The 14,844-nt window shown below is 43.8% G+C and overlaps 1 protein-coding gene across 1 annotated transcript; it reads right to left on the bottom strand.

The window, feature by feature from the left end:
- Nucleotides 1-1,931: 1,931 nt before the first annotated feature.
- LOC123066540 (uncharacterized) lies at nucleotides 1,932-3,895 on the bottom strand. Its single transcript, XM_044489598.1, has 2 exons — nucleotides 3,502-3,895; nucleotides 1,932-3,413 (listed from the first exon to the last, which is right to left on the bottom strand). The coding sequence occupies exons 1-2, from the start codon at nucleotides 3,724-3,726 to the stop codon at nucleotides 2,181-2,183; spliced, it is 1,458 nt and encodes a 485-aa protein (XP_044345533.1). The 5' UTR covers nucleotides 3,727-3,895; the 3' UTR covers nucleotides 1,932-2,180.
- Nucleotides 3,896-14,844: the final 10,949 nt, after the last annotated feature.

Genomic DNA, 14,844 nt, shown 5'->3' with positions numbered 1-14,844 from the left:
TTTGCGAGGATGAGTCCTTTGCGAAGATGAGCGGTGGTGATGTTGACGTCGAACCGTGCCTATATAGCCGAAACACAATAGGACACGGGAACCACAACTCAAATTCTCAAAGACCAAAATCAAATGGTGGTAGCGGAAAGCGGTGGTGGTATAACGGATGATGTGGTGAAAGCCCTAGCCAAAGATGCCAAAGTTCGGAAAATTTTATGTTGTCTATTGATGTTGGAACCTATCTAGATGGATGGGGGATGTCAATAGCTTCTCAACGAGCTAAAGAACGCAAAAATCGGCCTCCGGGTGTGGAAGTTATGGGCAAAACGGTGAATCAGCCTAGGCTGAAACTGGGAAGGGCGGTAGTACCGCTTTGAGGGGCGGTAGTACCGGTCCTGGAGCTCAGCGAAACTACCGATTTTGGAGGGCGGAAGTACCTCTGGGGTAGGAAAAACTGAATCGGGGCGATTTTGGGCGGAAATGGGTGATTTCGGGGGCAAAATTGGAGGGATTTAGTGGATGGAAAGGTGGGGAAACTTGTGGGGAAGCTAGATCTACCTGCTACACACGAAATCCATGGATCAAATCCAACAAAATTTCATCTCACCAACAAATCACAAAAAAAATTGGGGCTATTTTTTGGGGATTTTCGGATTTAGGACGAAAACAACAAATTCAAGCTAGAAAACACGGGGTAGGTGCTCCAAAAACGTGATCAACGTGGCTCATGATACCAAGATGATGTAGGGTAGGACTCTAGGGGCCGATCTTTCACGTTTGGAGAGGATCCCTACGAGGAGCACGGAGAACGCGAGAAGGGGAACGTGGGAAATCACGGGGAAACACATGAGGAAAACACTCAACCAACGAGAATATGATCACACAAGCGCTAGATCATCGAGGCACAAAGTAATACAAGATCCATGTCCAACAAAGGACGATACAAAAGGTAACCGTTCTTCTCCGTGAGGAGGTCTTGATGATAGTCTTCTCCGGATGGAGGTCTTGAATCCAACAAGGATCTTCTCCGAAGAGGTGTCGGTCCCTCACGAGGAGTACATCCGGATGGATGAGCGAGGCTCTATCTCACAAATGAGCTAAATCAACGCTAACCCTAATACGAAGCTAGGAGACAAGTATATATAGTCCAAGGGGTAAGTGGGAGTACATGGGGTGAAATCCCTCTCACTGCGCGCAGGCAGGCCGGTAGTACCGGTCTTGGGGGCGGTTGTGCCGCTAGGGGCTCAAGTGCTGCTTCCTGGGGTTGTTCTCGGAGGGGTTTAGCAGTAGAACCGGTGGTTGGGGCGGTAGTACTGGTCTTGTGGCAGTTTCCGGTATAAACCGAGGCGATACCGGCCTTGTACCAGTTTGATTACAGAAGGTTGACCGGTAGTTGACCGGTGGTACCAGTGGACCGGTAGTTGACCGGTAGTTGACCGATAGTACCTCTATCTCTGTGCTGGGAAAATCCTTCTCCATGCTCTTGATGTTCATCTTGCATCGTAGCTTCTCCTTGGTTGCTTTCTTGGTACCTAATCACACAAAGCATCTCCATTTGAGGTAGTAGCCATGTCTCAAGTGGGTCAAAGGGAAGTTCAACAAGGAGAGAGTTAACCTCGGATTGAATAGCACGTGCTCGAGCTCTTGTCATGGGTCCACTTGGAGCTTGAGTAGTCGAAGTAGTGTCCATGGGGATGGACCAAAGGATGCTCCGCATCACAAGCACAGTAATTTTTTAACAAAAAACAAACTAAGAGCGAATTTGCCATACTTACCAACTAGACTTGACATGGTCAACAAATATAAACTCGTCATCGCCAACAAATATAAATTGCCATAATAAACGTTCAATTTGTCATGGTCAAATCCCAAACATTGAGGACTCGAACTTATCTGCGTCCAATTTAAAATGTTTAGGGGATTTGCCGCAGATGCTCTTACAATACATTGCACCAACAAATACACAAACACATCACGATTGTGAAGTTTAAAGGTGAACAGGACATATAATGTAGTAAGTTCAGATCACTACCAAACGTTACAGGTTTTGAACCCCAAATCCATTCCTACATGATAATTAGGTACTCCCTCCGCCCCACAATGTAAGACGTTTTTGCAAGCTTGTTTTATATTGTGGGACGGGAGGGAGTATGATTTAATGCACTCCAGTGAATGAAGATAGACAAGACTCATTGCTCAGAGAGGCAGGGAATAAGCCACCTCCATAGACGTTGCTTTGCTGGCTTGGTCTTGGCTTCGTCCTCAGCCAAAATGTCCTTCACTCTGAACTTTTCCCTTCTGGTAAGCTCGCCTTCTGCAGCCTTTCGAGTCTGCTCAGCTTGGCTTCTGGTAAGCTCGCCTTCTGCAGCTTTTTGAGTCTGCTCAACTTGGCTCTTATTTGGGTCCTGCGGTGCAGTCATGTGCAGGTTAGAGTCATCAGTCTGAGACCGCATGACATCTGCCAAACTTTCCTCTGCTTTCACTCCATCAGCAATAGTTTCATCAATGTTATTCTTGTTCTCCGTTTCACCCGTGCTTTGTGCCGCACTCGTCTCATTTTCACTAGTTTCTTGATGAGTAGAATGTGCAGTCGTTTCGTTGCTAGCATCAGCAGTCCGAGGCCGCTCAAATTTTTCCAAGTTGTCCTCTGCTTTCACTCTCTTTGCACCAGATTCTTCAATGTTATTCTTTTTCGCAGTTTCACGCGTGCTTTGTGCTGCACTCGTTTGCTTATCACAAGGAACATCTTGTAGTGTCGCAGGGAAATCCAATTCTTTGCTCTCGTCGCCTCTCGGGGAAAATACCTGTCCGCTCTGCATGCTTTCACCTGCACTGTCTAGAGCCTTCATCCCATTTCCAGTAGTTTCTTGAGTAAGCTGTGCAGTCGTTTTGTTGCTAGCATCAGCAGTCTGAGGCAGCTCAAAATTTTCCAAGCTGTCCGCTGCTTTCACTCCCATTGCACCAGGTTCTTTAATGTTATTCTCTTTCTGAGTTTCACCCATGCTTCGTGCTGCACTTGTATGCTTTGTATCAGTATCTCCAGCCTGCATATCATAAGTAACATCGTGTCGTGTCTCAGGGAAACCCAATTCACTGCTCTTCACAAGAGCTACTCCACTACAATTATTTTGAGTGGCGGAGTCAAGCATACCATCAACATCAGTAATAGCTTCTGTTCCAACTTTGGAGCCAGTACATAAATCAGTCGAATTGAGTTTTCTCAAAAAACGAGAATTCCATAATTTGATCTTCTTTGGCCTCAGCGGCAGCACGAGGTTTATATCTGACAGAATCTCAAGCCTTTTTTCATAGAGAGCAAGAACATCTTTGTAGACCGACAAGACATCAACCACAGACATAATCACTTCTCTGTATTGACGTCTCATGGATTTTATGTTCAGATACTCAGAAGCTGACAAAATCTGAAAGAAACACAATTCAGTTCAGTGTTCAAATGATAACTGCGAGCGTAAGGATACTTAAAATACATATAGAACACATTACAATCACCTGAGAAGGTTTCCAAACTTCATACGATTGTTTAGGGTAAACAAGAAACTTCAGAGCTGTTGCCAATTTGAGTAAACTCCAATCCTTAGTGAGAGATGATACGTCAACCAATTCCTGTATTGTACTGCACAATGAATCCAAGTTCTTCTGTTCACCTAACTCGAAATGATACAAGCGACAAGCCATCTCAACAAAGCTTTCAGTAATATGGATAGAAATGAGCATTGCTATCAGTGATGATAGAAACAGGAAAAAGGTAAAAAGTTCTAGAAAGCGTTAAATTAATTTTTTTTAATTTATAATACGAATAGTATGTCTATGCATAACTTTGTTCATTGGCAATAAAGCATTATAAGCACACAATCAATCAAAAAGGACTAACACTGCATTGCCAGAGAAGACTTATTCAAGGTTGGTAATGACACTGAAAAGAAAGAAAGGGCTAAAATTGTATCACAATGAAGCAATAAAGAAGACAACATTTCCATGTCAGATATAAGGGGACATGAGGGCAAGCGGTTTGCTCACCAACTCTTCTTTGACAAGAAAGCCATATTGATGTAAGAAAAGGATTAATCCTTTGCTATTGAGGCAGCGATACTCCCTCAGCTCTGATGTTTGTTCAGCCAATAGATTATGCATGATATTCTCTAGACCCCAAATCATCTGCTCCACAATATCATCATGCTGACAGGTTATTGCCTGGAAAAACAAATGGTGAGCATACTGTTCACACTAACAGAAGCACCAAGGAAGCTTACACAGTTACACTAACCAGCTTCCTTTCAATTATTCTTTTATATTCAGCACGGCCAACAAGTAGTTTCTGCTCAGAGCCACAAAACTCGGTGAGCATGTCAGACAGTTTGTTATCAATAATTTCCTTGGCAAGGTCAATGGCAGTACACTTGTCCTCAAACTCAATGAATTTCACCACCCTGACATTCTGAGAAAGAAACACAAGAGGGCTTTTAAAAAAGCTTGTTAAATATCATGCAATGTGTCTAAATCATGACAAGAGGCAGGGTAATTCAGTAGGTGTGCCCCAATCGTGAAGTATAGTGTTGCTTAAGTCTTTGTTACACACTTCCTTCAGTGGCACTGACAGAACTGCTAATATGGGAAGCTAGATCATAGTATATCAGAAAAATTCATAGTGGCATTCTTGGTAGAAGCACCATGTCAGAGCTCATTCATCGCTAGGTATGACGATGTAACCACTCACTACAAATTTGTGGATAACAGTAACCACTTAGGCTTCATCTGCACTAAATCATTTTTTAAGGGCCTATTAACAGATGTCTGCCCATTGAAGATGGCGCACAATGACACCGAAACCTACAGCATGGAGATAATGATCAATTCCAACACAGAAAAATAGGTTCCACTAGCTTGATTCAATTTCACAACTACTTGCTCTGGTTGCCCATATGTTTCGCTGGCCTCGAAATTGGGTCTCAACGTATCTGTCAAAACCAAGTGTTTAGATATTAGAATGTTTGCAATTTGTATTCATATTTAAGAATTTTGTTAGTTGGTTGCAGGAGCATATGTATAATCAATTCCTATTTTCTCAGGTTTAGTGCTTCATTGATGAGTGCACATGGTGGACTGATGAAACTTATTGTGATATAAACTATAAAGTACTCCCTCCATTCCAAAATATTTGAAGTTTCTAGACTCTCCTAAATCAAACATATTTTAGTTTGACCAAGTCTATAGAAAAATATATAAACATCTACAAGACCAAATTAGTTTTATTAGATTCATCATACAGTATATTTGTATACTCCTACTATATATATTTGATGTTAAGAATATTAGTAATAGAGAGTGGTAATATCTATGTATATTTGACTTGGAACAAACCTAGACCATCAAATATCTTGGAACAGACGAAGTAATAGAGACTGGTGAAAGATTGCAGTGAATTTTGCATGCATTACAGTTGGCAACAAGCATGAGATAGGTAGGAAGGAAAATGGGCTAGTAAGAACCTCTGGTGGGTATGCCCAGATGTCCTGCAAGAAGTCAAAACAGAGAAAAACGTGGTTAGATGATTTTGAATTCTTCTTCGGGATGAAGCAACGGAAAAACAAGTACCTCCATTGGAATCTTGGGGTTGACCCCATCACAAGATATAATTGCGAAGCCAGAGGGCGTTTCATATAAGAGCGTGGTTGAACAGCCATTAATCTTCTTTACGGGCGACCACGGATCAAAAATCTTACCTGACGAGAAACAAAGCAGACGTAATTAAGTGAATGTAATTACACAGACCCCCACCCACAAGCCTGAAGTACCGCCTGAGCTGGGGCGAGCATATAACAGATTAACAGCTGGTTTATCTAACTCGGAGAAAATTGTGCTAAGGCAAGGCTAGGGAACCACTTTGGGCTGAAAAGAAGGGATGGTCTACGAGGGCTCTCGGCGGCAGCTGCCCGATCCGATTAGCCCTGCGAAGAAAAGGGACCGAAGATACCGCACGATGGAAGAGTAATCCTAGCAATCCGTTTCCTGGGAGGGAAAATCGCATCCCCAAAACTCAGGCCGATCGACAAGACTCTTTAGGGTTTTCTTTCTTATCCCCACGGCGGCTCGAGATTTCGCCAACCTGCCGGCATCGTATCGGGAGAGATGGGGATAGGTAGGTGCGGCCGCCTCACTTGCGCAGAAGGGCATCGCCCAGGTCGAAAGAGATGGCATTCGCCTGCGTCCTCGGTGGTAGGGGAGGGGAGGGGAGGGAGAGCGGGGAGTCGGGGGTGGGGTATTTGGTGGCTGCCTCTAGGTTTCCAATCGACTTCACGAGATCTCTGACTTCTGTCTCCAACATTTTCTGTGAAGCCCATTACATACGGAGCGACTATTTCTCTTTCTGGCTTTAAGCGAGACGGGAAGGATCGATCGCTCAATTGAGGGACTACGCTAATCGGGCCGGCCCATACGGAGCGACTATTTGGTGGCGCGCTCTCAGCGATTCGCCACATGTCGCGCTCTAAACGCTTCCTTCGGGTTTTGTTTTTTTCTATTTTTTCGCACGCGTTTTCGGCCTTTTAGACGGTTTTTTCCAGGTTTTTTTGATGTTTTGGTTTTCCACCGGTCTACCCTACCTTTTCGACAAAAAAAATAAAAAAAAACTATCGCAAAAAAATACGTTTTCTTTTTTTCCCTTTCACGCGAGTCACGATTTTGTTTCCGCGAGAGGCACGGTTGTGCTTTCGCGAGAGACACGGTCGTGCCCCTTCGAAACGAAAAAAAACGCACCTTTTGTTTTTTTTTCTTTTGAGAGAATCACGGTTTTGCTTCCGCGAGGGACACGGTTGTGCATTCGCGAGAGTCATGGCTGTGCCTCTTGAAAACGGAAAAAACACATTTTCTATTTTTTTTCTTTCGCGAGTCACTGTTTTGCTTCGCGAGAGGCACGGCTGTGCTTTCGCAAGAGGCACGGCCGTGCCTCCTCGGAAACAAAAAAACGTGTTTTTTGTTTTTTTCTTTCGCGAGAGTCACGGTTTTGCTTTTGCGAGAGGCACGGTTGTGATTTCGTTAGAGACACGGACGTGCCTCTTTCGGAAAGGGAAAATCCCGTGCTCCCAGTCCGATTTTTTTCGTCCGGTTGTTTTTCGTGAAAAAAAAAAGTTCGTCAAAACCTTTTAACATGGGATCTAGTTTTGAAAATCTCGACGCGAGGAATGCAACGGCGAAAGCGGTTCGAGATTTGGATGCACGATTTAAGAGATAAAACGTTTTGAATAAACGGATCTACGAAAAAGGGGAAAACTCCCAGATTGCGACAAGTGGCGCACATGTAGTGTGCCACTTGTCGCAATACGGGGAATTGGAATGATTTTTGCAACGAGTACTCCTTAACTAGTGATTTCGTCCGTGGTCTCCTAGTTTAGAGCTACTGCGTCAAGCCACTGGGCTATCTTTCGGTTAATGACAGTAGTAGGGCGAACCCTACTTATAGAGAAATAGAGTGGGGTTTTCTCTTTTTTTTTCTTTTTTTCTTTGTTTTTCTTCTACGGGTTTTTCATTTGTTTCTTTAGTTTTTTTATTTTCCTTTTTCTTTCTTTATTTTGTTTATTTTCTGGTTTTTATTTTATTTTTGGTTTTTCTTTGTTTCTTTCTTTTCTCATTCTATATTCCTATATACATGATCAACAATTTTTAAATACCTATTCAATATTTTTCAAAAACATGATCAATATTTTCTCAAATACTTTAAAAAAAATTCAAATACTTGTTCAACATTTGTTAAATAATTGTTCAACATTTTTTAATACTTACTTGTTCAACATTATTCATGTACTCGTTCAACATTTTTTAAATACTTATTCACAAAATTTCAAGTACTTGTTCAACATCTTTTTGAATGCTTGATCAATATTTTTCAAATACTTGTTCAACATTTTCCAAATGCGTCATTGAAAAAAATTAGATACTTGTCCAACATTTTTTAGAATGCTTGATAAGATTTTTCAAATACTTATTCAACATATATATATATATATATATATATATATATATATAAGCCTGTGCTGACTAGCTAATTGATACATTAGTTGTTTTGGTATGTACATATATTAACTCTTCTTTCTTTTTTTATAGCCTTCCGGATCGAGCCAAACTTCGGTAACGAGACGAGGCCCGAAGAAAAGGTTGCGCCAGAATGAAAGGTTCACGATAAAAGCAATCGCGGGCGATGGCCAACCGATTGAACCCATCCGGACCAAGGAAGCATTTTCTGCTCAGTGCGGGGTTCTTGTTAGGGACATGACCCCGATCAGCATCCACCAATGGAATAAGCCTAAGAACGAAGACCCTCAGGTTTCTTATGTTGAAGATAGACAGAAATATGATCTTTGGACCATGTTGAAGGAAAATTTCACCCTACCGCCAGAGGAGGATCCGGATAAGCCAGTTATTGAGCCATTGGTCAAGGCTCATGCTCTCAAGAAGATGGCAGATCTATTTAGGAGGTGGAAGAATGAGTTGAAATCAACGTATGTCGATAAAGATAATACTCTAGAATTCACCTGCTGACTTGAGAAGATAAGGGATCACTTGGCCGCATTTGTGGCCCACAAGACATCGGGGAGGAGTAAGAAGATGTCAGCGACAAACAAGAAAAATGCTGCAAAGAGGGAGCAGCACCATCGTACGGGGTCAGGTGGCTACCTCAAAGCCCGACCGTTGTGGGACAAGACTGAGACTGGCCTGATTGCTAAAGGGGTCGAACCAGAGACATTGAACTGGCCAGACCGTTCAAGGACTTGGTTCTTTGGGGTTGGGGGAATCTTGGACCCTGAAACAGGGAAGTGCATTTGGACGGACAGGCAACTTGAAATACCCATCAAGAAGCTTCAATAGTATATCGCCGCAATGCAGCAAGGGGCGTTCGTTCCCGACAGAGAGAACGACGAGCTCACAAAGGCCCTCAGGAATCCTGAGCACCCTGGACGAACGCGAGGCACGCCAGGCTCCGTTGCATGGAAGGTTGGGTTTCCCGGCGCAGGCGGTTACAGAACCCAAGAGAGGAGGAGGAAAGTGGAGCTGAGCGAACTGCAGAAGCTGAATGCAAGGGTACGAAAGCTAGAGGAACAAGTTGAGAGCCAGCGACCTGTCCAAGCTACCCTAGAAGCTCAGCGGAGAAGCAGCGTGGCTTCAACTGAGCTCGTTCAGCAGCCTGACTTCACGGCTCCTAGCTACCCCGTGGATGCTATCACGGAGGCTCAACAGTGCCAACTTATGACGCAATGGCAGAACCTCAAAGTCAAGGTGGTTGTCGGCTCTGTTGCACCTCCTGACACTAGTAGAAAACATGGCTTTCCTTCAGGCCAGATAAGCCCATTAGTCCCGGTTCAGTCACGAACCGGGATCCATGGGGGCATTGGTCCCGGTTCGTGCGGCTAAAGGCATTAGTCCCGGTTCAAATGAGACCTTTAGTCCCGGTTTGAGACACGAACCGGGACTAAAGGGTGCAATGCCCTTTAGTACCGATTGGTGTCTCAAATCGGCAGCACCCTTTAGTCTCGTTTCGTGTCTCAAACCGGGACTAAAGGTCCTATTTTCAAACTCTACCCCCCTGTGGATCGCCTTTTCTGTTTTGTAAAAAGCAAAACAAAATGATAAAAACTTGAAAAATTAAAATCCTTCGAGATGTAGTTATGTCACTACATCTATAAGTTAGGAAAATTAAAAAACTTAAATTTAGACATATTTTGCAAAAAAGTGTTATGAAAAAGTAAAACGGCCATATCTTTTGCATACGATGTCGAAAAAAACGCATAATATATCAAAAAAATCAGCATGAAAATCCGCATCCGATTTTGGCCGCCGTAGGCCTGTTTGCCAATTTTTAGAATCCTCAAATTCTGAAAGGAAAAAAAGATATGTTCAAATTTTAGTTTTTTTTTAATTTTGGTTAAATCTAGTCAAACTATGGTCAAACTACTTATTCAAGAAGTATTAGTGGTACTAAATAATTATTCAAGAATATTAGTGTTACTAAATACTTATTTTAGTATTTTGAATTTTGGTCAAATCTGGTGAAACTGTGGTTAAACTCTGGTCAAACTATTGTCATACTATGGTCAAGCTACTTATTCAAGAAATATTAGTGTTACTAAATAATTATTGTTTTTAGAATAATAGTTTCAAACTCAAACAATGAAACTTGTGACTTCATGCTCAAGCTAAACTCCTAAGGGTTAATAGGATTGACATCTTAATTACTATTGTTAGGAAAACAACAACTGCAGACTTAGAAACGAGGGAGAATAGAACCCGGAAGTTAAGCGTGCTCAGGCTGGAGTAGTGAGAGGATGGGTGACCGGCCATGAAGTTAGATGATTTGGAATGATGAGGGGTGATTAGAGACTAGAGGTTAAATTGAGCAGTGATGAGTGGTGATTAGAGATTAAATTGTAAGATAATTCAGAAATTTGAAAATTAGAAAAAAAATTCAAAAAATAAAATTTCTTAAAAATAAAAAATTTCCTTTAGTCCCGGTTGGTGTTACCAACTTGGACTAAAGGTGGAGCTCTAGACAGGGGCCACGTGGAGGGCCTTTAGTCCCGACCCTTTAGTCTCGGTTCCAGAACCGGGACTAAAGGCCCTCTAAAACCGGGACAAATGGGCCTTTTTCTACTAGTGTGAACCCGACGCAACTTTTCACTGCTTTCTGATTCCACAAGGCTATGTTGTTGTGATGGTGGATGAAATAACAGAGTGATTTGAGGAGCTCCATCTTGACCACCCTATAGGTGAAAGGGAGACTGTCGGTGTCAAAACCGGCGGATCTCGGGTAGGGGGTCCCAAGCAGTGCATCTTAGGATCAATGGTAACAGGAGGCAAGGGACACAATGTTTACCCAGGTTCGGGCCCTCTCGATGGAGGTAAAATCCTACGTCCTGCTTGATTAATATTGATGATATGGGTAGTACAAGAGTAGATCTACCACGAGATCAAGGAGGCTAAACCCTAGAAGCTAGCCTATGGTATGATTGTTGTTGTATATATCTCTATCGACTAGCCTGGCCTCGGTTTATATAATGCACCAGAGGCCTAGGATAACAAGAGTCCTAGCCGAATACGCCGGTGGGGGAGGAGTCCTTGTCTTGATCGCAAGTCTTGTGGAATCTTCCTTGTATGCGGCAACTGTCCGGACTGGCCCATGAGTACACGGCCATGGGGGTCCTCGGCCCAATCCAACTGACCAGGAGATGACGCGTTGAGTACCCCCTAGTCCAGGACACCGTCAGTAGCCCCCTGAACCGGTCTTCAAGTTAGGGACGCTCCTCGATTCTTCCGAACTGTTCTTCATCTTCGGTTACCGGTCTTGAAAACTGGTTCAACAAATCTTCTAATCTTCGATCTTGGGGATCGCCGAAATGCATTCGACGAGTTTACACGTCGGGTATCCAAGGAGCCCCTTTAAGTTTCCGGCCTTTATCAATGCCTTGTTATTTTTATGCCACACCTCGGGTTTGAAGTTGTTCCCGGGCGGCAACGTCCTCTTGCGTCCGAGCTCCAACGCCGGACTGCATTCGAGGTATCTTTCGCAGCCGAGCACCAATGCCGGACTTCTTCCTAGCTCTAACACCGGACTATGTATCCGAGCTCCAACGCCGGACTGTATCCGAGGTGTCGTAAATCACCTTGGTTCAAAGAGTTTTGAAGGAGTTTAGCCGAGCTTAATGCTGGAAATGCCCTCTATGGAGCCAGCCACTAGTGCCCGAGCTTTATGTCAGACTGCTTCCGAGGTGGTGCACCACCCCGAATGTGGGCCGATTTTTGTCAATATTTTTGATTGGTGCCAGTAGCCCTCAAGGTGGGTATCGGTCTAAAACCCGAGATGCACATGAAGGATGACATAAGACCGCTGATCCCCGTAGCCGCTGAGACTCAGGTTGATTTGCAAAATCGGTCTGAGGATCAAGTCCTAACTCGGCAGAATACTTCGGGACACAAAAAGTGGCATGCTCAGTCCTCGAGACTCAGGTTGGGTGCGGTCGACCAACCTGAGGATCAGGAAACTGTATTGCACTTAAAATTTTCTGCATAGAACAGGCAATGCAGTAGCCCCCGAGACACTGGTCGGGTGGCAATACCAGATCAGGGGATCGATGTGCCCCTTTAATATTTGTAAATAATAAGCCCGAAGCCCAATATCCCCCGAGCCTTAATGCGGGCACGGGAGGCCGAATTAAGGATCGATATCCCTAGTAAAATCACAAATTATGTGTAATGACTCTATGTATCCAAGTACTTTACGTCATTAATGCTCAGATCCGCATTGTACAAAACTTTGTTGACCGACCATCGGCTTCCACCTCCTCGGCCAATAGCCGAGGAATGTTTGTCCTACTTTATAAAGCCTTTATGAGGGCAAAGATTGACAACAAACAAGGCAATCTGGCCATACAGTTTTATAAACAAAGGTACGCGGAGAGATATGTTATATTACTGTTTAACAGAAGAAATGTCTTCCAAGGAAAATAGTCCTCCTATCGGTTCCTTTCTTTGGGTTGTCATGCTAAGCATGATCATGAAACCTCAGCTCCAATGTAAGAGCAAAATATCGAGGATTTAGTTTGGGAGGCCAGTTAATAGCCCCCGGTAGTGTTCGGCGACAGTCGAGGTCAAGCCGTAAACACTTCGGCCATTGTTATGAATGGTCCATCGTTTAACGCCGTCATCGGATCGCCGACCAGTTTACGCTTATTGTGACAGTCAGTTTTCGGCTTTCTCCACTGAGGTGCTTAACCATGTGAGCTGGAAGCACAATCGCAGTGGTTCTCCCTTTGCACACCTAGCCGAACAAAGCGGAACATAGTAGGCAAGCGCAGGAGCCGGGCAACCTAACTATTGACCGAAGACACAATTCGAAACCGATGCATATATAGCAATATCCGAGAATGTTTTTGTCGAATCTCTAAAGGTGTCCAGCGTTGCACTGGGAGACTTGTGCTGAAAACACACAAATAGTTTAAAAGTGCCATGGGCTCGAAAAGCCAAAAAACTTATTCAAAAGGTTAATGTCCGAACTAGATCAAGTGTTCGGTGCCAATCCGAAAATTGGACTTTAGAAAAAAAAAAGGTGCTTCTGCCGTGCTTTAACATGACACATCCTATCTCAAAACTTCAAGCGGGTCAGCCTACGGCTTCAACCTCCTATCCCGAAGGCGGAGTACTTCTTTCTAGGCCAGTTTAGCAAACTAGACTCTAGAGGCTTTGAGAGAGAAATTAGGCTCCCCGGCTAGCGACTGCACACTTGTGTCGAAAAAAGGAGTGATAAATAATTATAAAAATTTTGCAACGACTAAGAAGAAAAACACTTATCATAAAACAACTCATATAAATTTAAGAGCCCCCAAGTGACTTGGGTAAAAGAATGATTCATGTACCGAAGTACTTATATCATATCTATGTCCAACCGAACTTTAAACGTGTCTTAACCGACCGTCGGCTTCTCCCTCTTCGATCAAGGACCGAAAAGTGTTATGTACTCCATCTGTCGAGAATATCGACGGTGTTTCCAATAACCAGGCAATCAGGCCATAAGGCTGTAACAGGCAAAGCGCGCTCAGGGAATTTATGCTATATTACTGCGAAGAGTAAGAAGCATCTTCGAAGAAAATAGTACCCCCACCGATACCTTTCTTCGGTGCTCATTGTCATTATGAGACTTGTGCAATAGATTTTTTGTACTCATGAGTTCCGTTGTGTGCCGACCATGATTGAAAACAATAAGAGCGCTAGCTTTCGGCTTCACCCAGTCTGAGGTCCGGCTCGGTTGACCCGATCGTGACAATCGCAGAGGTGCTCCCTTTACTCCCTAGCCGAACAATCGGGAACGTAGGGGTAAGCACAGGAGCCAGGCAACCCAGCATGCGAATCGCTTAAGTCAATGTGGTGCATATTGTGGCGTAATACACGAACAAGGAACGAAGCCGTACAAGTATAACCATATGCAAGAGGAAAAAGCTTCATGAAGGAAGCCCTCAAGTAAACGGGGTATTTGAATTTGCGCGTCACAAACAAAGTTTGGACAAGGAAATTTTTACAAGCCACTTTTTTCCAAAAAAGTATAATGCTTGGCCGAGCCGAACACAAGTTAAAATTTAAAACTTTAAGCATGAAGACAACTTAGCTGGTTAATGTGTTCGGTATTGATGACGCGGTTCGAGCTTGATGCGGGACAAGGTTCCATCCCCGAGCCGGTCCCGAGGTGGCGGAGCAAAGAGCTCGGCACTGCGAAGTGGTGACATAACACGGTCAATCCAGGACGGCAGGGTGATGCCGAATACCCCGGCATGGGATAATGAAGTGTTGACGAAGCCCCCCGTCCAGCCGAGGTGACGCCAAAGGATATAGTCCGGCTGGATCATTTTCCTGTGTACAAAAAATTGTGCAAACCGGAGATAATAGTAATAATAATAAAAATAAAAGAATTCGTTGCATAACAAATAATTTATGCAAAGTGAGTAATAAAAGAAATATGGCCTGGCGCCGAAGTCAGTGTCGATGCAGGGCGGCAGCGTGATGCGGTAAGGGCATGGCAAGTCCTGAATTCACAGGTCGGTTCAAGTTCCGGATGCGGCGTTCGCCGGACTATGTACAGAAACTGACCGAGCCACCATGCGACCGTCGTTAATGCGGCCACCATTTGATAGACCTGCGTACATATGACGGACAAAGCAGAGTAATAATTCATTGGGAAAAATGAACCCTAATAAGCAAAAAATATTAGGATTAATAGCACCTGGCTTATTTGTTGTAGCAATCCGAAGAAAGGTGATTCCCAAAATTGGGACTCGATCCGCACACCTATCGCCTGAT

Source organism: Triticum aestivum, chromosome 3B (assembly GCF_018294505.1).
Source record: "Triticum aestivum cultivar Chinese Spring chromosome 3B, IWGSC CS RefSeq v2.1, whole genome shotgun sequence".
Classification (NCBI taxonomy): Eukaryota; Viridiplantae; Streptophyta; class Magnoliopsida; order Poales; family Poaceae; genus Triticum; species Triticum aestivum.
The sequence above is the reverse complement of the archived record's forward strand: the minus strand, read 5'-3'. Positions and strand labels throughout refer to the sequence as shown.